At 35.7% G+C, this 27,995-nt stretch overlaps 1 protein-coding gene across 1 annotated transcript in view; it reads right to left on the minus strand.

Annotated features, from left to right (window-relative positions):
• The window catches only part of rsh (Rap GTPase activating protein radish), a 1,018,586-nt gene that overhangs the window by 870,902 nt on the left and 119,689 nt on the right, over window positions 1-27,995 (minus strand). Inside the window, exon 2 of the mRNA XM_081726479.1 lies at window positions 25,476-25,751. Within this exon, the coding sequence (XP_081582605.1) occupies window positions 25,476-25,599 (124 nt within the window). The 5' untranslated portion in view covers window positions 25,600-25,751. The remainder of the gene's footprint in view (window positions 1-25,475; window positions 25,752-27,995) is intronic.

Genomic DNA, 27,995 nt, shown 5'->3' on the forward strand with positions numbered 1-27,995 from the left:
TTAAACGTAAACACAACTTCACAAACAGAAGATATCTTGTTATTATCGTATTTTTGTTGTAACTTTAATACGAGAGAAAACTGAGTAACAGTTTCTCTTCATTCGCAGTATTCAAAAATAAGAGACACACAGAATGTTCATAGTTTGTAAAAGTTTTATATGCTGGCAGTAAGTAAATAGTCCTCTGAAAGAAGAGGGTATATATAAATCAAAAGTTTATAGAAAATCGAAAATAATGTTATTTTAGATATTTTTATCTAATTTTTTAATTAACGCCTCCTAGAAATTAATTATAAATCGCAAGAATAATGTCGTCAAATTTAGTTTGCTACAACATTTTAAATTTGCAATACTTTTTCCTAAGATTTTTTATGCAGTAAAGCTTTCAAATATACTTAAATATATTAATATATTTAAAATATTTTGTTTTCATTACCACTTTTTCCAAAATATAAATAATTATTTATTGTGTTAAGAATTATATAAAACAGTAGCCTTATTCACAAAGTAAAAAAATATACATTGGTGCTATAAACAATGTGTTGCAAATGCATATAGATCAATATAATAAAATTTTGAACACCCATTCCGGAATCTAAAATTTTGTATTATTAAAGGAATGAGATATAAGAATATTGACGTAACTGCAGGCAAGTGGTGAATACTTGAGAAAAGCTCAACGGGGAATCGAACCCTCGATCTCCCTATTGCAAGACAAACCATCTGATGTTGCATCTCGTTATTCGATGAATGATACTTATTCATTCGAAACATTGACCCACTACAAGCCCTTCACCTTATGAGCCTTCGGAACGTCTCTGTTTATGATTAGTATGTACAGTATTATTTAAAAAAATAACCACCCACTTTGCTTTTAAAGGCCATATTCTATCAACCGTTCGTAGGAAATTCTAATACTTTGGATATAAAAAATGAAATGAAATCTTTAGTTTAACGTCTCACGATTATGCCGGTTAGGCTAAAAGAGACGGTGATTATGAGAAATGAATGAAATAGTGGAATGAAGAAAGTGGGAGAACCCCGAGAAAGCCCACGAGCACGGTGTTTCGGATCGAACCAGGGACCCCAAGTACCGAAGGTGAACGCTCTACCACTGAGCCCCTCAGTTTGGATATAAATAAAGATCTCAATTGGTCAAGCAAAATCCATTTGGCTGTAAACAAAGATCTAGATTGGTCAAAGAAAACCATCTTTTTTATTATTGAATTTCAACTTGTACAGTAGGTAAAAGTGCAGAGCTTTGTAAAGAGAAGTGGGTGGGCAGTTTATTTTTTTCTTTTTTGGAATAAGTTTATCGTAAAGGAATATGTGTACATCCATTAGCAAAGTAAAAAGAACAACAGATCCAATCTGATAATTTTTAACAATGTAATAATCTCTCTCTCTCTCTCTCTCTCTCTCTCTCTCTCTATATATATATATATATATATATATATATATATATATATATATATATATATATATATATATATATATATATATATATATTAGTTTTTTTCTATAAAGTAAAGACTGCCAAATTGTTAATCTCAAGAAACGACATACTTTCCAACGCCACAAAAATTCATATTTTTTCTGTAATTTCTCGAAAACTACGCATGAGTATTTACCTTCAAGTACGTTACTTTGTTCAGGACGATGCGATCTACCAACTGCTATGCATAACTATGTTTTATCTTTGAACAATATATTAGTGAAACATATCTCATTACCCATTATTATGTATTATTATCTTGCTAGTGTCATACTCTCCATTAAGGGGCTTAATGAGAGTATATTTCAGCATCAATTTTATCTCATACAGCATCAATTCTTAAGTTCAGGAACAAAAATTTGTTTTTTAAACGTTTTCTCAAAAATTACGCATTGGATTTTATACTCACATATATCATTTGGTTAAATTAGATAAGATCTACGGATCGGAAATTGTTTCATCTTTAGATAATTTCTTTCCATTAAACAAACAAACAAACAAACAAAAATATTTTACAATTTATTTATTTATTTATTTTAAACAAACTTTATATAAGATCCAATACGTTACAGAAAGTTCCCAAGTTGTTGATGAATTTTACTAAATGGAATTTTTGATCCAGATTCATAATGTATGCAACAAAACCAGGTTATATTTTTTCCCTACGATATTTCCTTATTTTTTAAACCTTAAAATGACATCGAAATGTAATCCTTTATCCTGTAGTAGAATCATGTTTTCGACACACTTTCGTCGTAATTTCAACGACAAAGCTCTACCACCATGAGAAGGGAAGAAAAGTTAAAGAGAAATATGAATAATACGAAAATGTGACTGAAAACATCTGTTTACACTCGAAATGATGGTTATGGATATGAATTGATGTGAGAAGCAAGAGGACCAATAAGGAATTATTAGTGAAATTTAGATAAAGAATAACAATGGTAGTTGAAGTGGTAATAATTCAATTACCTCAATTTAGTTACTAGCAATGGTATATCAAGAACGAAGAAAAATAATATCATTCACTGATTTTAGCATTTAAAAAACAGAAAATAAAAACAATCATAAGTATATAATTCGTTTATTTAATATTTATCAAATTGATATTTAAACCTCAAATTCAGATTTAAACAGAGACGGCTCGTAAAGGAAGTCACAGGGGAAAGAAAATAAATCTCTATCCCTTTGAAACTAAGACAAGGAGACCAGATTTAAAAAATTAAGAAACGAAAGAAAGAAACAACGGGATACTTAGTAAACTGGCGTAATTTGATAACCCAAATAGGTATAGGTATAGTCAATGTTATGTCGTTCTCTATGCCAGTGAGGAAGAAGTTTTTAACTTTTTAAAAAATAACAAGATATCTATTTATTTAATCTTATTTGCGTTTTAATTTTTATAATGTCTTTTAACATTTAATAGCAACTAGAATTCGGAGCATCGATTGTGCTTTTAATTTCTTTTTTTTATTTCTGATTATCTTGAAAAAGGGTTCGTCTTTCCTTCAAAAAACTGTAGAAGTTCACATAAGAAATTACTATAGTACACTACGTAGCTAAGATGTAAAAACAGTACTCTTCTTTGAAAAAAAAAAAAATTAAGCACGTTGTGTCCCATTTGATTTTTGGGAGAGAGTTCTAAAAGAAAGGAGAAAGAGAGAGAGACAGAGAGAGACAGAGAGAGAGAGAGAGAGACAGAGAGAGAGAGAGAGACAGAGAGAGAGAGAGATAATCCCGTTAGAAACCATAAACTAAGGGAATAAGGCTATCTAATATTAATTGTTGTATACAACAAGTATCATAGTAAGATTTTTTTTTTTTTTTAATTTCAATTGAAGATCAATTGTAACACATTTGGCACCTATGCCCCTCCTCATTTATGCACTTTACCTGTTTTACAAATTCATTTTATATACAACAATTTTAGGTTCGTGTTCAGTCGATTTGGCTACAGTACTGTGACTTTAAAATCCATGTCACTTTTAAGAATAAAGAAGACAACACTAATTTTACTCGTGTGACTTTTCTCACGAGCAGCCTCTGTGATTAATATTTTTATTTTTTCGTGAATTTTCTTCTAATTCTTACTCTAAATAGCAATTACTGAAATTTCTTGGGAAAATTTTTGCTAAGTTCCAACCACCCTTAATGGTCAACAACTTGGAAAGTTAAAATGTGCATGGGGAACATTTTATAATTATATGCGTATTCAGTAAAGGTAAGTCTACCTCTCGTTTGATTGAGAACAAATAAACTTTGTAGATCGTGTAATACTGTCATTTGGATTATTTAAAAAAATATATTTTAAGGAAAAAGGAAGGACAAAAAGTAGGGAACATTGGTGCGAAAACCCAATAACAATAGCAGTGGCCAATGATGGAATAAATCATGGTTCACCAGGTCATCTGGATCACGACTTTTGTCTGAGTTATCCGCATCTGCGACTCGATGACTCGGTAACTCGAACAAACCCACTGACCCGGAGGCACAGATAGACTCGATGACTCGGACAGGCCCGTGACCTCGAAGCAACCTAAACACCAGCTCTGTAACGTAGAATTTTATAGTTGATTTTCATTATGTTCACTCGAGCTCAAACATTCATTTACTTGATTTCTCATGCATTTCTAAATGAGGATATCATGTCTTGAATATTTCAAATATAATTTTATGTGTTTTCGTATTCCTACACTGAAAAATAAGATAGTTGTCGTTTTAACATAGATTATACAATAATAATAATAATAATAAACCACTGTTTGGGCTAAGAGGCATGTTTTATATTCTAAACGACAAGTTTCACAGGTTCGCTCGATTACACTTTGGCAATCTCTGATAAGAAAAACAGGTAGCTTATCTTTTCTGTGATTCTCATGCGTTTATATTGTGACAAATCTTGTAGTTATCTTTCAGTGCAATGTTCTGACAGATACACGCAAATAAGAAGTGAAAAAGAAAGCTATAGATTTAATGAGAAGACAGCGAAAAGGAGAGAGGAAAGAATTCTGTTTGTTAGAATTACATTAGCACCCCCCACACATATGACATACTTCCCATGTGTATGGCGATTTCATCGTCTCCGGGTCATATTAGATCTGCCCGAGTCATTCCATATGATGCGTCTGTCGGAATCACACCGGATCATGATTCTGTCCGTGCCACAACGGGTCGTTCCAATTCATGGATGTCCGAGAGGGTCATGAGTCTGTCCGAGTCATACCGTGCCATGGGTTTGTCCGGGCCAACAGATTTGATAAGTCATAGGTCTGACTGGCTCTTCTTTCGTGTCACCGGTCACAAAATTCGTGAGCTGTTCTACCACTGGTGATGGGAACTGATGCACCATCTAGCTTTACATTGGTTGAAGAGCCCAGGAGTAACTTATAGTTAAAAATAGTATTTCTAACTTCTGCCGTTTCTGCTAACTTGTCTTCCGAGTGAATAATTACTAAATCATTTTCACCTTTATCTTCATTCTTCAGTGAAAGTGTAATTCAGCCATATGCTTGTTATACAAGTTATAATTACGTAACTGTCAGAAGCAGTGTTTAGTACTATTTTCTTTTTCTCAAAATAACGATCTTGTCTTACGCACAGCGTGCTGCTACGTCTGCACTAATGTCAAAATGTTAGCTGACAATTGCAGAAATCTTACACGTGGATCGAAAATAAAATATCCGAATAGAAACTACGAAGTACCGCAAATTAGTTCAATTTTCATCTCCCTGTGAAGACATTGTTATCAAATGGTTAGCATGAAAGTTTGCTTTTACAATTGCATTTTTTTATTTTTAAGCTGAAACATACATTTCTGTCTTTTATCTAACATGGTTAAAAGCAGATAAAAAGTTATATAAATGCTTAAAACAGCAAATTCTCTCTGACGTAGTTATTGTTGCTCTGCTGAGATGTATGGCTAGCAAACTTACGAAGTCATAATTATATAGGTAGCAAACTCACTAAGCCATAATAGAACAACAACTTAATAACTGTGCTCCATAAAAACTGCCTAATTGGAACAGTTACCCAGCTTGCATAGGTGATAAGAATATACAGTGAAATTTCAATTATTCGGATTAATGAGTTCTGAATGTGTGAAATAAAAAAAAAAATCTCTAATATTGCTTTTGTTTAACAAAAGCAGGGGTGCCCACAAGGGGGGGCTATGACGCAAAGTGCGTCATTGAAATATTTGGGGGAGTTAAAAATCTGTATAAATATGTTTGAGGGAGTGTAAAAATTAATCGAAAAGAAGATTTTTTCATGGAAGAACACCTACGGGTAGACAATTGGGGGGGGGGCTGCGTCATGCACATAAGGGGGGGTGGGCACCACTGACAAAAGGGTAAGCCTAGGTTGCCACCTTTTGGTAATCCTGAAGCAGGACACGCTTAACGTACATATGCAGATGGTTGATTCCTTATACCCTGGGTAAAAGTGGATCTGGAAAGGAAGGGGATGACGTCACGCCGTCCCTCGTGCCTATCTTTGCCCATTGGATCAATCCATACGAAGTGGTCCAAAGGTGGTTGCTCGACCATCTCCAAAAATTATAGAAATTTGAGTGTGATGAACCTTGTGTGTGAGAAGGTCAATAACATCATTCACGTTGTCGTATGTATCCTCGTCGCCATAAGTGCCTTTACATCGCAGTGACGGGTATGTGACCGCGCAGTACTCCAAGGAAGGGATGGTTGTATAAGAATTTGTGATTAATTTTGAAGAGTTTTTATTTTGACTAGGGAATCAACATAGGTGAAGTGAGTAAAGACACAGATTTGAAGCATCAGTTCACTGTTATTGAAGCATCAGTGCACGAAAAGATTCGTATTCTCAGTTTTTTCTATTTATTGTTTTATATGTTAAGTTAAACACCACAATATGTATCACTGATATCGCAGATCGTATTATTTTTTAAAATCGTGTTTGTAACCTATTGTCAAAACATTCATCTCCAGACATGATGTAGAGAGAAGAGAAAGAGATACGACATCTGTAATATATGTATATGTGATTCACTAAGTAACTGTAGAAATTAGTTAAAGGACAGATAAGAAAGCGAAAAGGAGCTCTAGAAGTCTGAACTTTTTAGAAACGTCCTAGATAGGTGAAAATATAGTTAAAAATTGCAAAGGTATCATGTAAATTACCTCTCTTTTCTTATATTCTAGTATACTTTTTCTTTCACATCCAAACATCTCTATTCAGAATTACGAGATAAAGGTGGAGAGAGAAACATTCCCATTTCAAGAATTATATCAGGAAAAAAATCTTTTGACTTAGATTAGATTCGAACTCGCAACCCTCGAATCCATGGCTCAGCGCTTTACCGATTGAGCTAACAACTACTGTCGGAAAAGCCAGATTTCTACAACTACCGGTTGCTGAATGGTGTGTATTAAACAAGTTTGCCGAGATAATTGCTTCATATAGCTATAATAATAATAATAATAATAATAATAATAATAATAATAATAATAATAATAATAATAATAATAATAATAATAATAATAATAATAATAATAAAGTAGAAGAAGAACAGAACTAAAAAGTCACATATGTTAAAAGTTTGACGTGCAGAGTAAGTCCTAATATGAGATTTTATTAATTATATATAATAAATGTAAGCGTGGTTTATTCGTGTGTGCTACTCAAACTGCGCAACTCACTACCTAGTCCCATAAGGATTGTACGCTTATGGTACAGTAGCCTTGCGTCCTCCAACCGTGAAGAATGTTTCTGTTTGAACCTATGCGTGCCCAAAGAGGAAGGAGGAGATTGAAAGAAAGAAAAGTGGTTTAGAAATTAAGCAAACGTAGAATATGTCACGAGGTGAGGTGATATAGAATTCAGCGTGTCTTTCAGCTACTACTCTATACAAGACGTGCATCTACGACTTAACGTGGAACCCGAACCACACGACTCCTGACGGGAATCGAAACCCGTATCACCTCTAGTTCTATCATGGGAGACACAGGAACATGTAAAAATAATCGAAAATTTCTTCTATCTTTCTGATAAAGAAAACAAAGTTGATACCAGATATAAATAACGAAAAAACATATGAATTTAAATGTAAAATTTGAGTCCAAAATACCCACTTATAAACAACTGCTGAATTTTAGAAAATAAAGACATGTAAATTGAAGTTATGTGATTAACTTGGAGCTTCAAAAACCAACACCCAGAAACCGCCGTGTAAAGTCTAACTGATTCAAATTTTTTTATTGCATAACTTGCTTTCGGCTAGGCGGGGAGTCCGCCCCCAGACGCTTGCATTTGCTCTTTCTCCGACCTCTCACTTCTCATATCCCTAAGACCTCTGATCTTAAGTGGTTTCGAGATATGACTATCTTATTGTAACAATTTCAACTCCCAACTTTGACTTCCTGCTGTTTTTCTTCTAACCGTAATATATATATATATATATATATATATATATATATATATATATATATATATATATATATATATATAAAACGCTGAAATACATCTTTAATCAAGATGTTTCTACTCTTAAGGGATTTTGGAATATGGCCATTCTATTTTACCAATTACAATTTAAACCTTTTGTTCTAAGGAAAAATGAAAAAACGCAGAAACATGTCTATAATTGTTTTACTTGCAAAACCTAAATACCAATTTTCATTCCCGGCGGGAGCTCATGTATTTCGAATTCCACGTTAATCAGTAGGTTAACGTTTCATATAGCTTCGCTACTGAATGGGACGTTGAACTCAAAATCAACTCAACCAATTTTCATGTCAATAACCTTAACGATTTTCCAGTTATGACCATCCAATTATAACAATTGTAACTTTACCCTATTTTCTTCCTTTCTAGGGCAAATATCATAAAAACGCTTATATACATATCTAATTATTTTAAATGAGAAGTCCATATACCAAATTTCATGTTGTTAACACTCAAAGATTCCAAGGTATGGGCATTTTAAGATAATTGCCACTCCTCTTTCTCCCTTTTCCCTTCAAATTTCCAAATATTCTTCTTTTAGTGGAACCTTACATTACAAATCATATGCCCTTTCTAAACTTCAAGTTTCTAGCTTAAGCGGTTTGGCCTAGCGTTGATCAATCAGCCAGCCAGAACTTGTTATTTTATATAGAAAGATACATAATAAAGCAAATTAATGACAAAAATATTACTACAAACGCAATATAGCAAAGAACTCATATACTGTGTTAAAATATGTAGATATTCATTCATTTGGTAAATTTCATAAAACTAAGGGTACAAGCTTAGCGTACGCGCGTTTGGCGTGGGAGACCCAGGTTCGATTCCCGGTGGGAGCTCATGTGATTCGGATTCCACGTTAACCAGTAGGTCTACATATCATATAGCCTCGCTGCTGAACGGGATGTTAAACTCAAAATCAGCTCAGCTCTGCTAAGGGCATAAGCAGCGTGGACCTACGGCTTTTTGGGTCCAACCACAGATGACAAAATTACACCCCTATTGCTTTACAATTGCTGTAAATCTCCCTGCTTTGGAAATGAACGGAACTTGACATTCGCATCACCAACTTTTCTATTTCGTGTGTTCATTTTAAAGCCGTACACAGCGCATGAGGGCATTGCTAAAGTTTTCAAGTCAATTTAAGAAATACAGATGAGTTCTATTTACACAATGTGTACAGTAGAAAATATTCAATAATATTCCACATAGAAAATATCATACACAACAGTGTGTAAGAAATTCATCAAATGTTTAAAAATCAAAGAAAACGTACTTCAACACAAATGCAATTAAAACCTGACTCTGAGAGCGCAATAATGTTATCTTGTTCGAAGGGTCAGTGATTTTGTGCCGAACAGGCTGAGCGTGGGCTTACCCTGCCTTATGTTTCGCAACATTGCTCTTGGTCAAGTGGTTTATTGCTTGTGCCTTTAGGTATTTGCCCTAAAGCTATACAGCGAGTTGTGTGCGTTCTCCCTTCCCTGCCCCTCGCTGGCGAAAATATTATTTGCTTTTCATGCATTAGGATAAGGGGCAAGACAGCTTTCGACCTTCGAAGGGAGTAGCATATAAAATGATCGAAAACGACAACCGATGTTCATGTAGAATTCATAGTTTCGAGGTCGCTGAGATGGTTAGGCGTAAAGCTATCAGCTATTTTCTGTTAGTGATTTCTTCATATAACCAAGTTAACGAATCAGTGATAGAACGTTCACCTCTGGTGCTTGGGGTCACGGGTTCGATCCCAGTCCCCGCCAAGTGAACTTTGTGGTGGATAAACACCGTGTGCATGGGTTTTCTCGGAGTTCTCCCGTTTCCTCCCACTTTCTTCATTCCACCATTTCATTCATTATTCATCATCACCGTCTCATTTAGCCTAACCGGCATAACCGCGGGACGTAAAAGTCAAAGATTTCATTTCATTTCATTTTCAAGTTAACGAACCTTGACTTACCTGCGTACAGTGATTGGTTAGTGTGTCCTCGATGGCTATTTTTACTTTTTCCATGATCATCCCATACCATACAGTATTTTTTATGTTTTGAAAAAGCTTGATTCTATCAATTCGTTAAACAACAATGTTTCTTTTTTTTTCTAATCATGTTTCTTAGTATTATCCTCTTCATTCTAACTAATTTAAATATTTTCAATAATTCAGAATTTAGACTAAAAAATATTACAATGATCAAGATTTGTGTAAGAAGAGGAGCCTTCATTTCTAATCATTGTCATAAACGGAAGGGAAAACTTATAAAAAATTGAAATAACTTAGTAGACGTAGAAAATCGATAGAAATAATGAACATCAACTATTAGTTGACTGTTAGAAGTATAGTAGATATAGTTCTCAACCCAAGTAGAAGATCCACTCTTTGCTTCATGAAAATAATAAACATTTTTGAAAAATAATTACAGAAAAGTTATTTGAAGACATTTACTGAGCAAACGAAGGTTACTGGTTAGTGTTGACGCTTCGTAATTGAGTCTCCCGGTTCAAATTTCGATACGAGGCATCCTGACTAGTGATTTTGCAGTACCACTGGGCGAATACCGGGATACTTTTAATACATAAGCTTTGGGAAATTTTCTTGAAAACTTTGTTCTTATGTTGTTAATGTTTCAGTGTGAAATTGCATTTTGCTGCATGGAAAATATTTTTAGTAAACAAAATATAGTAGATGAATGGTTAGTATAAGGGACTCCTACTTGTTTTCTTTAGGTTCAAATCCCGACTGTTCTTATTGATTTTTTCTTTTAGTTACGCTCATATGTTGCGCTCCAGAAGTTCAATTTTGAAATAAATGTAGTCGCAGCTAGTTTAAACTGAAATTATTTTCAAAACTTTTTGCTATTATATGTTTTTGTTTTACTTGCGATGTTTCAACTTTGATATTAGATCTTAGACCTTAATGTAACTCATTTTCCTACGTCATATTATGATGAATGTTTTCACAACAACGGTAGTCGGGCGGTAATACAGAATTCCATTGTTACTGCAGGGCCGGATCTTGAATCCTGCGAACTACGCGTTCGCAGGAGGCGCCAGGTGAACAGGGCACCAAATTAGAAAAATGAATTTTGTTTTAAATGTAAATATTCATTTTAAAAATGTTATGATGAAAAATTTTCCTCATATAGCTTCGAATAAATATTGTACAGACTGAGATACAGATAAAATACATCAAAAGGACAATAAAGTCGAATCTTTGCTTGGTTGGCTGTAAAACACCCCTTTACAAATGAAATGGACTCGCACATCAATTTCTTGCTGTACTGTACTGTGGAGTTACAACCACAGTTATTTGCTCAATTATCAGTTCTTTACTGAAAGAATGTGGGGATAGCAATTTGCATGGCAAGAGAGAAAGTACGTGGGGATCTGAGCAGTACAGCGCTGAAGTAATTAATTGGGGATGAATGAAATGAAATGCATGTTTTCTAATAGAAGAAATCACAGAGACACAAAGGTTAGGAAAGGAAAGGGTTTTACTGTACCTCAGCCATTTCGGTATGATGAACCTCTTCAAATATCGGGTGAAGCCTTATCCTCCAATTCGTTGAGTGTTTCCGTCTGGTATCGATCCCGGACCTCACGTTCGAGAGTGAAGAACCTCTCGACCTCAGGGCAACAGCTCCCAGATGTCCTGGCCTCTTCAGAATGACACCTCTGTCATGCAATGGTTGGTGAGGGCCCAGGCGTGCCGACCGTCTTTCAATTGCTGCTACGACGACTCTTCTGAATAGGGGTCCAAAGTGTGTTTCTGGCGGTTTCTGTCACACTTCTCACCTCGAGGGTCCCGTGTCCCCTGGTTTTGTTCTACTTCTTTGCTTTCGCTTCTTCCTGGTGCTCCGCACGTGGATGACTAGCTCATCACAATTATCTTGGTCAATAGGGAAGTTTGTTAATTGCTGAAACGGCGTGGCTGAGCTTGTTTTGATGAAGTTACGGAAACTAGGAAGAGAATGGTAAGCATGAATTTGTATTGGGATGAGGTGACAACATAGGGAAGTCTCTTCTTTATTATTTAATAATTACAATTTCTTGTTTGAAGAACAATAACAACATACAGGGAGAATTCAAAATAGGCGCTAAGCCTGATATCCTCTAGAAATTGATGCCAATGCCACACTCACAAGAGATGCTAGTTTGAGGAAAATTTCCATGGCACAGGATAGATCTTTTAAAGAGGGAAAAGGGATATTTTACGAATATGAGATAAAATCAATTAGCTTTCCAATAGATGTTGTATTAAGCACTATGACCGTAGAGCTAAAGACTGGTATTCTTTCCCCAATCCCACCATATGCACAAAATACAAATATAACAGACTCTTCATTCCTTTCTCAACAGTTAAGGGTTGAGAAAGATCACCGTAAATGAAATGCACATTATCAAAGTTGAAGCAAGCATGGGCACCCAAAAGGGGACGAAAGGGCCAGGCCCCACCTGGCTTACGACAAGTATAATGTATATGTATAATTTCTTAAGATTTTCTTAATACACATAAAAATACCAAACGTAATATAGTAACGAGGGAGATGACCACCCTAAAAACATTCTTCGGGCCCCCATGCAAGCAAGTAGGCTTTCTTGTCCATTTGTCCAGGGAGTGGAGCGAATACTAAGAAAAGACGGGCGGTACAAATGGGTTCTTTAAAAATCATTTCTGAGGGAAATTTTAACTTAAGTTCCTAATGACTCACAATCGCTGTCCAGTGCTTAATGCTCACTTTGTTAATATCTATTAGTCATTTGTCATTCGTCAACATTTTCATTTCTATCCTAAGTCATTTTGTTTTTGTTTATATTTTTAACTTATAATGATGTGTGCTTTCACTTTTTAATAGTACTTTGTTTTTCATGTAATAATAATGACCAACAATATAAAACCAAGTGAGCATTTTATCGGAAAAGAAAGCTACAAAACGTGAAAGAAGATAAGAGGCAACCGAAGGCTCTAAAAAAGTTTCTTTCGAGTGCTGGACAAAATTAGACAAATATTGAGGTGGGGAGTTGTCAATATCAGTCACTGTTAACGAAGCATTTGCAGCAGGGACGTACGGAGGGGGGGACACGGGGGTCCGGACCCCCCCCCGAAATTTCGACTTTTTAAAAATTTAGCCTAATTTTAGGGGCAATTTTAGCAATTTTAATATAAAATAGCTTCATATTTAGTTTGGACCCCCCCCCGAAATAAATTCCTGGGTACGTTACTGATTTGCAGGTCGACATTCTTTTGAAGCTGACAAATTTATTTTAACCTGATTGCAGTAATTTAATTGTTGAATTAAAATGGAACGATACGGTCATTTCGGTTACGGGTCTGAATTAAATTTCATGTATTTCAAAATTTGTTTGAATACAATTAGTTTTCACGTGGCATATAAGTATATAACTTGAAAGGATATAATCGAAAGCGACGAAAGGTCATTTGAATGACAAGTATTTTTTTTTTCAGTACTCTCACTTTCAATCACAGCAGCGTATACAGATGCTCGTTTTATTATGACAGATAACAATAATTATTAATCCATTCTCTGCTAATAAATTTAGATGGAGCGATATTTTAAATTAGTAATAATTCTAATGCAAAGTAGAGTTTTGATTATTAGTTACTTGTGTTCAGGGATGTAACGACATAGGTGCTACGGATGCGCAAGGGGCCAGGTCGAGACAGAATTTTCCAGACAAAATTCGAGTCGAGACACGGCTCTTCCAATAGAGAAATATACATTTTTCGAGTCGAGCCATCACTTTTACAGCACATTTTCGAGACGAGACAGCCACAAATCTTGTATCGTGCGCATCCCTAATAGGTGCAGTTTTCTATTCAGAAAACATTTTCCGGGGGGCACACTTAGTAGGGCCACTGCTGGTACTCTTTTATTTATTATTATATTATATACGTATTATTTTGATCTCCTCCCGGGGGGAGTGGCCCCCTAAAATATGTGTGGACAAAACACTGAACAGGCAGTCTGAGAGTCTGGATCCCCCAATTAGCATAATTTCAGGGGGCAAATACACAAAATTATTTGCATTTTGTAGGCTATTCCGAAAAAATCTTCGGACCTCAATGGGTGCATCATTACTTGTGTTTACATTGTGTTACTGCCTGATTTCGAACGTCTATGTTGGAAAGAAACATGAAAGAATTGAATTTTTCTATAGGCATAAGGGGCCCTGAAAAGAATTTTTGCGGAGAAACATGATTTTAAAGTTCTGCCACTGATCGGGGACAAATTACATATAAATTAAGACACACTTTTGTCATTTGTTGTGTATTGAACTAGTTTAACTAAAATTAATAAAGAATTATTTGAAATCAAGTATATCTCAAGAACGATTAAATGGACTAGCTTTGATGGCCATTGAAGATGACATTCTGAATGAAATTGATATGGATGCAATAATAAGAGATTTTGCCAAATTGAAAGCCAGAAAAGTGTCTTTATAACATGAACTTTACAGTAACAAAGAAAACGAGAAATTAAGCTAATTACCATATTTGTATCACTAGAAAACACTATTTAAATATGCTTTTAATGAAGTGTAAGAGCGTATCTCTTTGTCAAAATCAAACCTGTGATAATGTTAGACTTGAAGCTCATTAGTTTTATTCTATTTCGACTTTTATGTTTCAACTGTATTTGTCAAAATACATCTTAGGTATACATTTTAGTTGTTTCCTGTGCTTATTTAATAATAATAATAATAATAAAAAGATATAAATTATTAAAACTGGAACTTTGGTCATGATTCATCCACAGTTAATTAGGTTTAATTTTGCCATCTTCCTTTAATACTCACTGGAAGACTGAATTATTATATATTGAAGAAATTTGTAATTGTAACAATTATCTGAAGAATTTTTGTCCATTACAGCATTCAATTCTTTTATTATCATATAGGCGGGGCGCCTAAATATTATTTGCTTACAGTTACGAAATGTCTACAACCGCCCCTGTTACTGCCCTGTTACTGTTATTTAAAAAAATATATATATATATATATATATATATATATATATATATATATATATATATATATATATATATATATATATATAGAGAGAGAGAGAGAGAGAGAGAGAGAGAGAGAGAGAGACAAAGTTTTGACTCAGAAAAAGTACTGTTGAACGTACGATGCTACATGGGCTCCTGGAGGGTGCACAATTTACCCCTAAAAATGCTTTCGATCACTGAAATAAATTCCTGCCTACGCCCCTGTAAAGCAGTAAGAATGTTAGAGACTGATCAGGGGGTAATGCCTCCCTGGAGCAACGACAGTTCCCCAGAAATCATACCTATGATAGGTCCGGATGTGACACCAGTATTTGTGTGTTACCACTCTTCCCTCTCAGTGTACTGAAACTTAAGTCAAAGGAACTGTTCTGAAATCTTCACCGATTCTCTCCTCTGAAACCACATGCGAATGGGGCCGACCTTGGTCATATACCACATCTGGAATATTACTATTTATGTTAGAGATACCGAAAAATATATATTCGACACAAATATAGAATGTTTTGATTTTATTTTATTTATTTTTTACCTGTCACCCTCCCACTCTGACCTCCATGCCAACCAAGGCTTAACTTCTACCTAAGCAACATCGACAGCGTCACTATTCATCTGCGACCACGAAAACTATGATTTCGATACTAATATTGTTCATATTTGACTACTTTACATGTCCCTTCCCCCTTATTACGAATGACTTCAGTGTCTCGCCTCACTGGAGCAATTTCGTCAAACTTAAGTATAGCTATAAACCACCACCTGTAAAATAAATGTGCGGGTGATCTTTTTCGGAGAGGAATTCATTAGCTGCTTTTCCAATGTGGTGGCTTTATTCGCTTCCCATGCTAAAGATTGCCAAAGAGTTCAACTTTATTTACACCACTGTGCTATGAATATAGATTTTAATGGCATTTACTTTACTGAATGCTCGCTTAGGTGTTGCTCCCGTCAAAGGAAAAGTGAGATACTGTTATAAATGAGTAGGGATATAAACAAATACGGAAAACTATTAGCAATGACACCACTCGAAATGAGTTTTTGCAATATAATGAGGCAGTATTTTATTCGAATGTGAAGGAAATCATTGCGTAAATTGTCCCTTCCCCTCCTTAGAAGTCTAAGCTACAATACGTATCTAATAATTTTGAATTAGAAATATATGCATCGAGTTTCATATCCTTAACTTTAAGGTGTCCTGAGTTAAGTAAATGAATAAACTTCCTGCTAACGAAAGAGTAAAGCTTTGAGCTTTAATAGTATCGGGAGTGTAATTATGCATTTCAGTGACCCCGAAAGCTATTGAATAGACACTCATATATTTCAATTAGGAATTTTTAATTTTCACCCCTCCTATTAAACCTCCATGCAGATAATGCTAAAATTCGATGTGAACGATATAGAGGGTATCATACATAATTCATGCACTCAAAAGCTATGGATTTAACATTAATATCGTTCATTTCCGATTATTTTTACATGTTCCTGTGTCTCCCATGATAGAACTAGAGGTGATACGGGTTTCGATTCCCGTCAGGAGTCGTGTGATTCGGGTTCCACGTTAAGTCGTGGATGTACGTCTTGTACAGAGTAGTAGCTGAAAGACACGCTGAACTCTATATCACCTCGCCTCGTGAGATATTCTACGTTTGCATAATTTCTAAACCACTTTTCTTTCTTTCAATCTCCTCCTTCCTCTTAGGACACGCATAGGTTCAAACAGAAACATTCTTCACGGTTGGAGGACGCAAGGCTACTGTACCATACGCGTACAATCCTTATGGGACTAGGTAGTGAGTTGCGCAGTTTGAGTAGCACGCACGAATAAACCACGCTTACATTTATTATATATAATTAATAAAATCTCATATTAGGATTTACTCTGCACGTCAAACTTTTAACATATGTGACTTTTTAGATTCTGTTCTTCTTCTACTTTATTATTATTATTATTATTATTATTATTATTATTATTATTATTATTATTATTATAGCTATATGAAGCAATTATCTCGGCAAATTTGGTTAATACACACCATTCAGCAACCGGTAGTTGTAGAAATCTGGCTTTTCCAACAGTAGTTGCTAGCTCAATCGGTAGAGCGCTGAGCCATGGATTCAAGGGTTGCGAGTTCGAATCTAATCTAAGTCAAAAGATTTTTTTCCTGATATAATTCTTGAAATGGGAATGTTTCTCTCTCCACCTTTATCTCGTAATTCTGAATAGAGATGTTTGGATGTGAAAGAAAAAGTATACTAGAATATAAGAAAAGAGAGGTAATTTACATGATACCTTTTGCAATTTTTAACTATATTTTCACCTATCTGGGACGTTTCTAAAAAGTTCAGACTTCTAGAGCTCCTTTTCGCTCTCTTATCTGTCCTTTAACTAATTTCTACAGTTACTTAGTGAATCACATATACATATATTACAGATATCGTATCTCTTTCTCTTCTCTCTACATTATGTCTGGAGATGAATGTTTTGACAATAGGTTACAAACACGATTTTAAAAAATAATACGATCTGCGATATCAGTGATACATATTGTGGTGTTTAACTTAACATATAAAACAATAAATAGAAAAACTGAGAATACGAATCTTTTCGTGCACTGATGCTTCAATAGCAGTGAACTGATGCTTCAAATCTGTGTCTTTACTCCCTTCACCTATGTTAATTCCCTAGTCAAAATAAAAACTCTTCAAAATTAATCACAAATTCTTATACAACCATCCCTTCCTTGGAGTACTGCGCGGTCACATACCCGTCACTGCGATGTAAAGGCACTTATGGCGACGAGGATACAAGTGCTCCTGAATGGCGACCATCTTTGTTGTGGGTGGAGTGCCAATTTTTGCATTTGCAAGCGTTTACGAAAACTACAGTTGTTGAGGACATACGTATCAGACGAACACCAAACGAAAACGAATGTTTAGAAGAAAGACTGAGGTACACGGAGAATATTCACTCTTGCTTGTAAATAAACATGCAGGGTTGCAAACCAATGCATGAAATCACTAGAAAAAGTATAGAGATTTACACATTTAGAGGGACTATATTTTGGAATGGCATAAAGTGAGGAGTAAGTTTTGTGCTGAATAGTATTGCATATAAAGAGTCTGCAGAAATATCTACACATATGATATTAGTAGCACCGTAGATCTATGGGGGTCCGAAAGTTGAAGTTTGTGATTTTGATGCCATGTTTGGGGCGTAATATCTCAAGAGGGCAAAGTGCTAAAATTTGGTGCTTAGGCGACAAAGTAATTCTGTATGTGAATAAACTATTGTAAAAAAAAAATATTGATTGATATTACATGGAGAAAAAAGTGAGGACATGGTAAAAACGCGAAGAAAGCACGCGCGTGACGATGGTCTTAGCCTGGAAAAATATAAATGTTTTGATATGTTTCGTAGTAGATCTCAAAAACTACACATAGTTCAGCAATTGGATCCTCTTTTGTTTGTGTTCAGTTGTGCAAAAACTTCCGAGTGGCGTTTGTTCCGTCTTTCTAGCTCCATGATCATTGCCACGCCTGCAGGGTGGACAATTTATCTTCACCATCAGCTATAACGGACAAACCAAAAGAAAGAAAAGCGAAACTTTACATGAAGCAAGTATAAGGAGGGGGACATGTATGTAACAGAAAGACCCAACAAACAGTGTTGCTAACCCAATGTAAAGTTATATTTTTCAAGTGGTACTACGTCAGATTATTACATATTTGAAATCAACGTGTCAAATGTAAACTTAAAATATCACTTTTATTATTCAGTGTTGCAAACTAAGGATTTAGTATCACAAACATCCAAAGTTCAGAAGCATCTAACGCAAATACAGCATAACGGAGATGCGCAGGATAATGCACATCGAAAGTACTTTAGTGTTGGATACCATGATCATGGTATGACTTGTTTCGAATGAATAGGAACGAAGTTACCACAGCTTGAAAATTTTAATTTCTTTGAAAGCTTTATTTCGAAAAAATGCTGAGGTATCATATCTAGTTCCTTTTGTTTTTGTAACGGATATGTAAGCTATTTTGTGGTTTACAGCACTTCGATATCTCAAATCGTTCCGGAGATATGATAAACATTGGTAAAATTTGCAAGACTGCTTAAATCGTGAAACTGCGAGATCTTCTTGTAATTACAGCTACTAAAAGCTATTGCTATAATGCTATAGAAGAGAAGGAAAACAACAATCATTTTAAATATTTTCCACAAATACGTCATTTTCAGCAGGATAGGATAGATAGGTGTAGGCCTAACACAACCTTATGAATACATTAACTTCCGTAACTTGAATTGGATTTCGATGATACTTTGCTGATACACTAAGTGTCTCAATACCACGGCCCAGTTTGACGATGGGTGTCATGGGTGCAAGAGGGCGCTACTCCGCTTACCACGCGCAAGAGGTGAGCGCTTTTCCACTCAGCCACCGCGGCTCCTGGTTTCAATGTTGATCTTCATAGAGTAAGAACGGTGAGAGAGAGCGAGAAGTATTTCTTTAGAATGGAAAATGAAATCAAATATTTCAGATCAACGTCCGACGGCTATGCTCTTTAAGTCAAGCGAGATGAAGTTAAGGCAAGTGAATGATGATGGAAGAATTGATGGAATGGGAAAGTGTGAGGAAACATGAATATACCGAGAAAACCCACGGGCACGATGTTGTTCACCACAAACTTACTTATTCGGGGATCGAAGCAGGGACCTCCCAGAGTGAGCACTCTGCCGCTGAGTCAAAATACCTCCGTTTTTGTGAATCAACAAATCGAATTCACTAAGGATAGGTGCCATTTTCTCTCTTAACTCCCCATTCACACGGGAAGTGCCAGAGATCAACCACTTTCGATTTTAACGTTGATTAATATTCAGAGTACTAACTGGAATAAGTAGTGAAAGCCGTTTGATTTATTTATTTATTTATTTATTTATTTATTGCAGTAAGTGTCCCAAGAACTTATTCCATTTCCATTCTAATCATTCTACTAAAACCGTTACAAATCTACTATCCATTCGAATATTAAATGAGAACATAAAACTTTTTTTTTTTTTGTGCTCTCTCACATTTTATTTATTATTTTACAATGTCTCATTTTCTATTCACGAACTACTGTTACAAATATTAGAAGTGCAGGTGTGTTTTTCATTAATGGTATAAAAAATAAAAGTAATTACCAATTACTTAGATCATGTCAATGACGTGAAGAATTTAACTCTTCATATTGCACTCTCACCTAGAGATGCCAAAAGACTCTGAAGCTATTTTGTGTGTTTACATCAGCATATAATCTGTGCGGTGTTTAGATCATCCAGATGCTTGTTATGATGTCAGGGGCGAACCAGGGCCCTCAATCAAAATAAATTCATCTCCATCCAGTTTAGGCTGCAGATCAGTGCAGAAGAAATATGACATCAATTGTACTGGAAGTTGTGGTGTGGACCAATGAGACTATATTTTACTATTTAGTAAATTACGGCCTAACATCTCGTACTTTCTTCAAATTTTGAAAAAAAAAGTATTTTTTTTTAAATACGAGCATTTTTTTTTTTACTGCTTTACATTTATTTTAGATGTAAACCGTAAAATCCATATTTCAGTGGAAATTTCCATTGTCATTACGAGTCGCCGCTTGACCAAACAGAATGTCCCAGTTTCATCAGTGCCTCCGCTGCTTCAATCTCGTTATGAAAATTTGAAACGCTCACCTGCTGGGAGGAGTAATTGAACAGATAAATATCTCAAGACTTTCAGCACAACATCACAAACGTAACAATTTCACTCTCCCTCCTTCCAATTGCGACAGTAAATTGAGAACATACACATCTACACTTTACTATTTCCTTTACCCCATCAGAAAATCCTACTTCCTCAATTTTCATAATAAATTGTCGACCATGAAGCAGATATTGATTGATCATTTTCCACTATTACTTAAGTTCACATAATTACTACCAACTTTACAGTTACATCATCATTTTACTATATTTTGTCATTTGTTCTTCCGTTAATTTTATGACTGAGTCACGTTTTTATGACCGAAGTTTACACCAGTGATGACGCCATCTTTAATTTCTTAGAAGCCAGGTGGAGGGGCAGAAACATTTTGTGAGGGGTTGGTGGTAGCGATTTTCTGTATATAGATACAATACTTTCATTTTTACTTGGTCTACATTGCAATACAACATGTCTGGGGAACAGTCAGGGGGTGGATGATGCTACCAGGGGTGCCCGCTTGCTTGTCCCCCCCTCTCTAGTGTTGCCACTAGTTTCTACCGTGTATAAACCCACAAACCAAGCGCCACAATACAGCATGGTGCGATATAGAGAAATACAAGACTGTAAGAGGGTCTGTTGAAAAAAAAAAAGATAAAAAAAAACAAAGTAAGTTAAAGAAAATGAAAGAATTCACGATAAATTGGAATGAAGGATTAAACACAAGCAAAATAGATTAGAAGAGCAACGTATAAGAAGAAAAACAAGAGGTAAGAACAATAGGAAGAGCGAACACAAGAATGCAGATAGAGGGAAAACGAAAACAAAGTATAGCTTTTAGCGACGAAAATGTAAAAAGATCTCCGAAAATATAAAAAGTAAAAGATCTTTCTTAGATTTTCAGAGAAAGAGAACATTCTGACGAAACCACGGAAAGATGCCGAAACAAATTAAGAAGTTAACGTAATTTACATAAGAAATAAAATCATGGTGGGATAGTGTGGAAGGAACATTTCTATGTGTGACCCATCCCTGTTTTTTTTTTTTTTTTAAAAAAACTTTGGTTCGCAATGTATATAAGATACATGGGTATAATTAACAGGCCCGCAACTAGGGTTTCTGTCACCCGGGGCAAACACACAATTCGGCGCCCCCCCCCCCTTTAGGTTTAGTCGAAAAGTATCACTTACTTATGGATTGCAACTGTAAATAACATTCTTAATGAAACCAGTTATATCGATTTTTAAGTACTTTAATCAAACTTACTTTAACCACAAAAATATATTACTTTCGTTATGTGCTCACAAGTTTTAAGAATAATTTTGTACATACATTTTGTTTTAATGTTGTATGAAGAAATCAAAACAAAATGAACTAGAAAATATCTGCCACATTATACAGTTATTAATTGAAATAACACATTTAGTTTTAATAACCCGAAGAATAATTATGAACATACGCTTTCATATTAAAATAAGAAACTAATACAAAATAAACTAGAAAATATCTAGTACATCATAAGGTTATAATTGAAATAACACTTAGTTCTAATAAACCCAAAAATAATTTTGTACATAAGCTTTCATTTAAAAATATAAAAACAATACAAAATAAACTTGAAAATATCTGGTATATTATAAATAGAGTAACCCAAAAGCATAAAAAGCATAATAGCAATTTAGACATATGGTTGGTACCTTGAACATGGGTGTGGTTGTCTAAGGGTTCAGAAGAAACTAATTTTAAAGAAGAATAATAGAGCATAATTTTAGAAAATAAAGCATGATTTAAAATATATAGCATAATTCTTGGAAATTCTATTTAACTGCAAGTTTAACATATACTATATTAATATTTTTTTAAAAAATATTTACAATGCAAAATCATTGAGAACATAACAATGCAACAATGAAAAGCTTATTTTTATTTCTGTAAATTTTTCGGTGTAATCCTTTGATGTGGAGAAAAGAAAAAAAGAAAAGAAGAAAACTTTCCATCAACAATAAAGCAAACAAGAACTCCACACTATATTGTTATGTGTACCTCTCGAACTTGAGCACTTTCTGTACTTTTTGTGCACCTTTCTGTGTACTTTCTCTTTCTGTATATATGCACCTCTAAGGTGCACACAAGTGATAGAAAAAACTGATTCGAGCAAAGCATATCTCTTTACAGTGCATTAACTAGAAAGTTCATTAAATATGAAAGAAATTGCTTCATAAAATATTAATAAATAGATCAAGATATTTAGATTATTTAATGTATAGTAAATATTATACATTATACACGATTAATGTAAAACAATGATTGAAATTAACAATAAAGCATAATAAAGCATAAGTTGGACTGATAGATAACAATTCAAAATGCAAATAAGCTCGAAAAGCTCTCAAGCAAAACTAATAGATAAAACTTCATACAGCATTCACTCGCAAAACCCTTGGTAGGCGTACAAGAAACAATTAAATACACCGAGGCGTGTAACTTATCTTTTCCGCCACAAAACTGCCCTCTAGTTTAAAAACATTACAGCAATTGCGTAACATTACAGGGGGCGCGTCTGAGCTAAACTCTTCAACCACCAGCAAGCAACAAAAATCGGTAACTTTTCGCCCCCGCCCCTATTGATAACAGCGTTTTAAACTTTAGAGCTGTTCTCAATGGAATTATAGAGCTTCTTCGTGGCTAAGCGGTTAGCGTACGCGCCTTTGGCGTGGGAGACCCGGGTTCGATTCCTGGCGGGAGCTCATGTGGTTCGGATTCCACGTTAATCAGTAGGTCCACGTCTCATATAGCCTTGCTGCTGAAAGGGACGTTAAACTCAAAATCAACTCAACTCAATGGAATTATACAGACAAACAGCTCCTTGTGGCAGGAAAAGGAAAGGGGGGCGGATTCTCTGTGGTCGCCCAAGGGAACAAATGCATGCAACATTAGGTTTTTAATGTATGACATTACACCTATTTAGATGAGACTCTCTCTCTCTCTCTCTCTCTCTAAAAGAGGTCCCATGGAAAAGGCCAAGTAAACTTTTGATTTCTTTTAACCTCTAGAATAAGTTCCTCAAGGGAAAGGGTGCGATTGTTAAAACAATTGATATACTATCTTCTTTCTGGCGCCCCCTCCAACCACGCGCCCGGGGCACGTGCCCCCTCTGCCCCCCCCCTAGTTGCGGCCCTGATAATTAATATTTGTATTGTTAGCTCTTCAGCTTGCTTGCTGCACGCAACTTTGCTAAATCATGATTAGTGTAACGAAGCGAAACGTATACACTCCAGGCCCGTAGCCAGCCCTAAAATGTACGGGGGGGGTCCAGTAGAAGTTAAGGGGAGCCGATTCAACTATATTATAGTTCATTTGCAGGCCTACCGTGAATATTTTAGGTGGCCAGTAAAACTTTAGGGGCCCCGGACCTCCCTAGTCCCCCGTGGATATGGGCATGGTATACACCCAAATTTGTAGTATATCTCAAATCCTTGGCGAAGTTAGTACATCAAGAATCTGTAATATGAGACTGTACAGCAGCCAGTTAGAAATAACTAGTGTTAGAGTTTCTAGGTAAGTATCTTGTTCTTTTAGAGAAAAAGCCTTCAGGAAGTACCCAGTGTGAAATGTTACAGAGGGTGTTCGAAAATTTCCGGTACTCCTAGATTTGTTTAGGATTAGGATTTTGATTTATGGGCTTTCGGTATCTATGGCCATGTTAGCCCGTCACGTATGAGAGATGATTTTCCCTGAGCGATCCCACTATCAGGGGAAAGGGAAGGAAGGAAGCGACCTGGAAGCCACCATGACATATTAGGTTAGGTACCACCACGACAGTTACCTGGTGTGAATGAGGTAAACACAGAAAAACCTGAAAAAGCTTTCTACCTTTTTTCGATCAAGCGCCCCACCGGGAATTGAACCTGGAACCGCTTGCACCCAAGGCGAGAGCGTTAGCAACTATGCTACGCAGCGCCACTCCCTTGAGTATCACAGAGTACAATATTATTGTAATTTTAGTTGTAGTGTTGGTGATATCACTTTCATGGTCACAGACAATATTGTGAGCACTTCAGTTGTAAACCCATTAGATGATGTAAGTGAAGTTTATGGTGTTCGAGCATTCATAAATGGTTCTCGAATACCTCCATTCATATTGAAATGGCCCCTACGAAACAACTATGACCTTACAACAGTATGTACCTCATTGTGAAGAATAATCAAATCATATACAGAACATAAAAGAAACTGCGCGAAAGTGTGGAGGAATTTTTTTATTTATTTTTTTTTTTTTTTTTGAAGATAACTCGTCATATGTTCCTCCAAGATGCCAAGGAGTATACGAAGACGCATGCAACTTTGTGTACAGTGCAGTGGAGAACATACACATCCACTGGATACATAGTTCGTATCTATAAGTACTCAGTTGTAATGTATACTAAAAAAAATACACTGACATTGCAGTCTATGATATTCAAACATAGGAGTACGAGAACTTCTTGGACACTCAGTAGATATACAGTATGTTATATTAGAGATTACGTACTTTCCATTACGTTATTTTCAATTAGATAAAAGTAGTCAAAATAATTGATTGAATCGGCACTTTTTTCTTGGTCTTTTTTCATCTTATATATTAGTCTTAATCCTCTGGAAATAATAGAAAAGCCCTTTCAACGTGTTGCCTCGTTTAGAACAAACTTTTTGAAATTTAGCAAAAAATACAGGTGATCCAAAGAACTAAGAAAAATGATATGTGTTACTCACCACTGCAAGCCTGTGGCGGTAGAGGAAAAATTAATGTCGTTGAACTTTTTCTTCTGGCCACGGCACAGCCCAAACTTTGGGGCTTGAAACTTCGCAGCTGTTGCATAAAATCCGAGCATTCCATAAGTGCGACGTCTGCAAAGTGCAGATCACACAAAATCTGATTTTTGAAGCGTCGCGCCCGCTTCTGATTGGGTCCAGTGAGGTTCAGACCACAGGAGTTGCAACGAAGACACTCTTCGTGGTAATGGTTGTTGTCGTATAAAGGCGAGGGCTCTGCAAAAAAAGAAGAAAAAAGGATGTAGAACAAATTTATAGCTTTTCACAAATTAAATCCAACCACAAAAATATATAATTTTGTTTCTTATATTACCAAACTACAAAGAGATGATCAAAAAGTAGTGATACATGTATATTATTTGATACAACCAGTACAGCCAACAGGTAGAACACACACCAAGTTATTTTCCGACATAGTCTCCATATCGGTTGAGGTACTTGTAGCTCGTGAGATGAGTTTGAAGATTCCCTCCTGGTAAAAATTCTGTCCTTTCGTATTGTTTGGACAGATTGCGTGGAACTTATCCAGAACAAACGTCCCGGTACTGCAGAATATCGTGCACAATCTGATGAACGTTTCTGAACAACATTACCTATTTTCCATCAGATGCCGCAACGTGATCCTCCTGTTGTAGTGAATCTACGAGCTGTGTTCAAATCTGTTGATACCATGCTGGGTCGGCCCACCGATATCCTCTTTGGTAACTTTTTCTCTACCAACCGCAAACTTTCGACACCATTCTGTGACATGCTAACGAGACATTACAGTCTTTCCGTAAACCTCTACCAGCTGCTGGTGAATTTCAGCCGCGGTTACATGTTTCCCCACACAGAAATCGAATAACTTCCTCGCGAGTTTCCCGAACGAGTTGCCAGTTGTGTTTATCTACCACTAGAGATGTAGGTAACGTGTGGCTGAAACTCTGCACGGTTGCCAACTCCGTGTATTACAATTACCACACATTGCTGATTTCTCTATTACAGACGAACCTCCAGAAACATTGTCCCCCCCCCAATATTGGCCTTGTGACCTTAGTTTCAGATCCTCCCTCTTACGTTATGCAAAAATTGATGTTTCGTAAGAACAACTATGTCGACAGGTATCAAAGTATAAACGCTAAGAGATAGCTAGAAGCGTTTTCTAATTGATTCAGTATCTCAAGAGTAAGTTTCATCTATTCACTTACACCTTACAGGCGGCTACTGCCACAGCAAGAGAACTTCAATCTGTGCTATAATGCAGGTTTCCTGTACTGTTTGGAGAAAGGTCAGTTTAGATTGTGGATTCGTACTCCTTGTTATAATACGTATGTTCCGTACAGATTTTTTTAGATGTTGCTACGTACTCAATAAATTTTCTCGTATGATTATTTCCAGTCAGAAGAAAAATATAGATCGTACATAGGAATGGGACTGTGTACTGTCCGTACAGTCACGAAAGAAATAAGTCAGCCGGGCAAGAGGAGAAAATATTCCCAATTTTGTTCACGTGAGTTAACTTCTCCGAGAGACTTGCTGCTTTCACGTGAGGTCTGTAAGCAGCTCTTCCAAACAAACCCAGTGGCTGCTGAAAAGCAATGTTCTTTTCAATACTAAGCTTAGTGCTTTTAGACAGAGAAGAAAAACAATATTTGAATTTGTTTTCGAGGAAAACAAATAATTCATGCATAGTAGTTAACAAGTGCCAGATTACCTATTATTATTAATTTATATATCTAAATACTCATGATCTTCTTACAGGTAATTGAGGAGTGAACAATGAAAAGAGATTTCGGAAATTCACGACTGCACTATTGGTCTAATACTATGAAATGAAATGGGAATTTTAACATCGCACGATTATGTTCTGGAGGCTAAAGGAAACAGATGATGAGTGAACGAAATGATTAATGAAAGGAACTGAAGAATGAAGTGGAAGGCAATAAAGAACTCTTAGAAACAAATGGACACAATGCTGTTCAACACAAACTTACATAGTATAGCCTGGAAACGAGCCTATGAACTTGAAACCAAAAGTTAGCGCTCTATCATTGAGCCTCTATACTCTAATTATGACGGAAAGGCGCTTCCAATTCCGACGTCGATTGGTTGGGTGGTGGATTGATTTGGAGTTTGGTATTCCGTTTAGTGCCGAGGCAATTTAAGACGTGAACCTATATTTTAACGTGGAATCTTAACCACATAAGCTCCCACCAGAAATCGATCCCGTGTCTCCCGAAGATGAGCACTCTAACTATTACGAGAGAATTTCCCGCGGTCCGATGGTGCTATTCAGCAGGTTCGCTAGAACCGGTTGTTAAAATATTTTCAGTTCGCAAAACCGTTTTTTAAACCCAGACAACAGTAAATAGATATTACCCAGTTATATCCAGAAACAGTGCATTTTTGTTTAACTATCTTTATTTTAGAACCTCTTACAGCTACAGAGTTAGCATATGATCTCTCAGAACAAGGTATAAG

The sequence above is a fragment of the Thermobia domestica genome, chromosome 9, assembly GCF_964235325.1.
Source record: "Thermobia domestica chromosome 9, izTheDome1.hap1.1, whole genome shotgun sequence".
In the NCBI taxonomy this organism is placed as follows: domain Eukaryota; kingdom Metazoa; phylum Arthropoda; class Insecta; order Zygentoma; family Lepismatidae; genus Thermobia; species Thermobia domestica.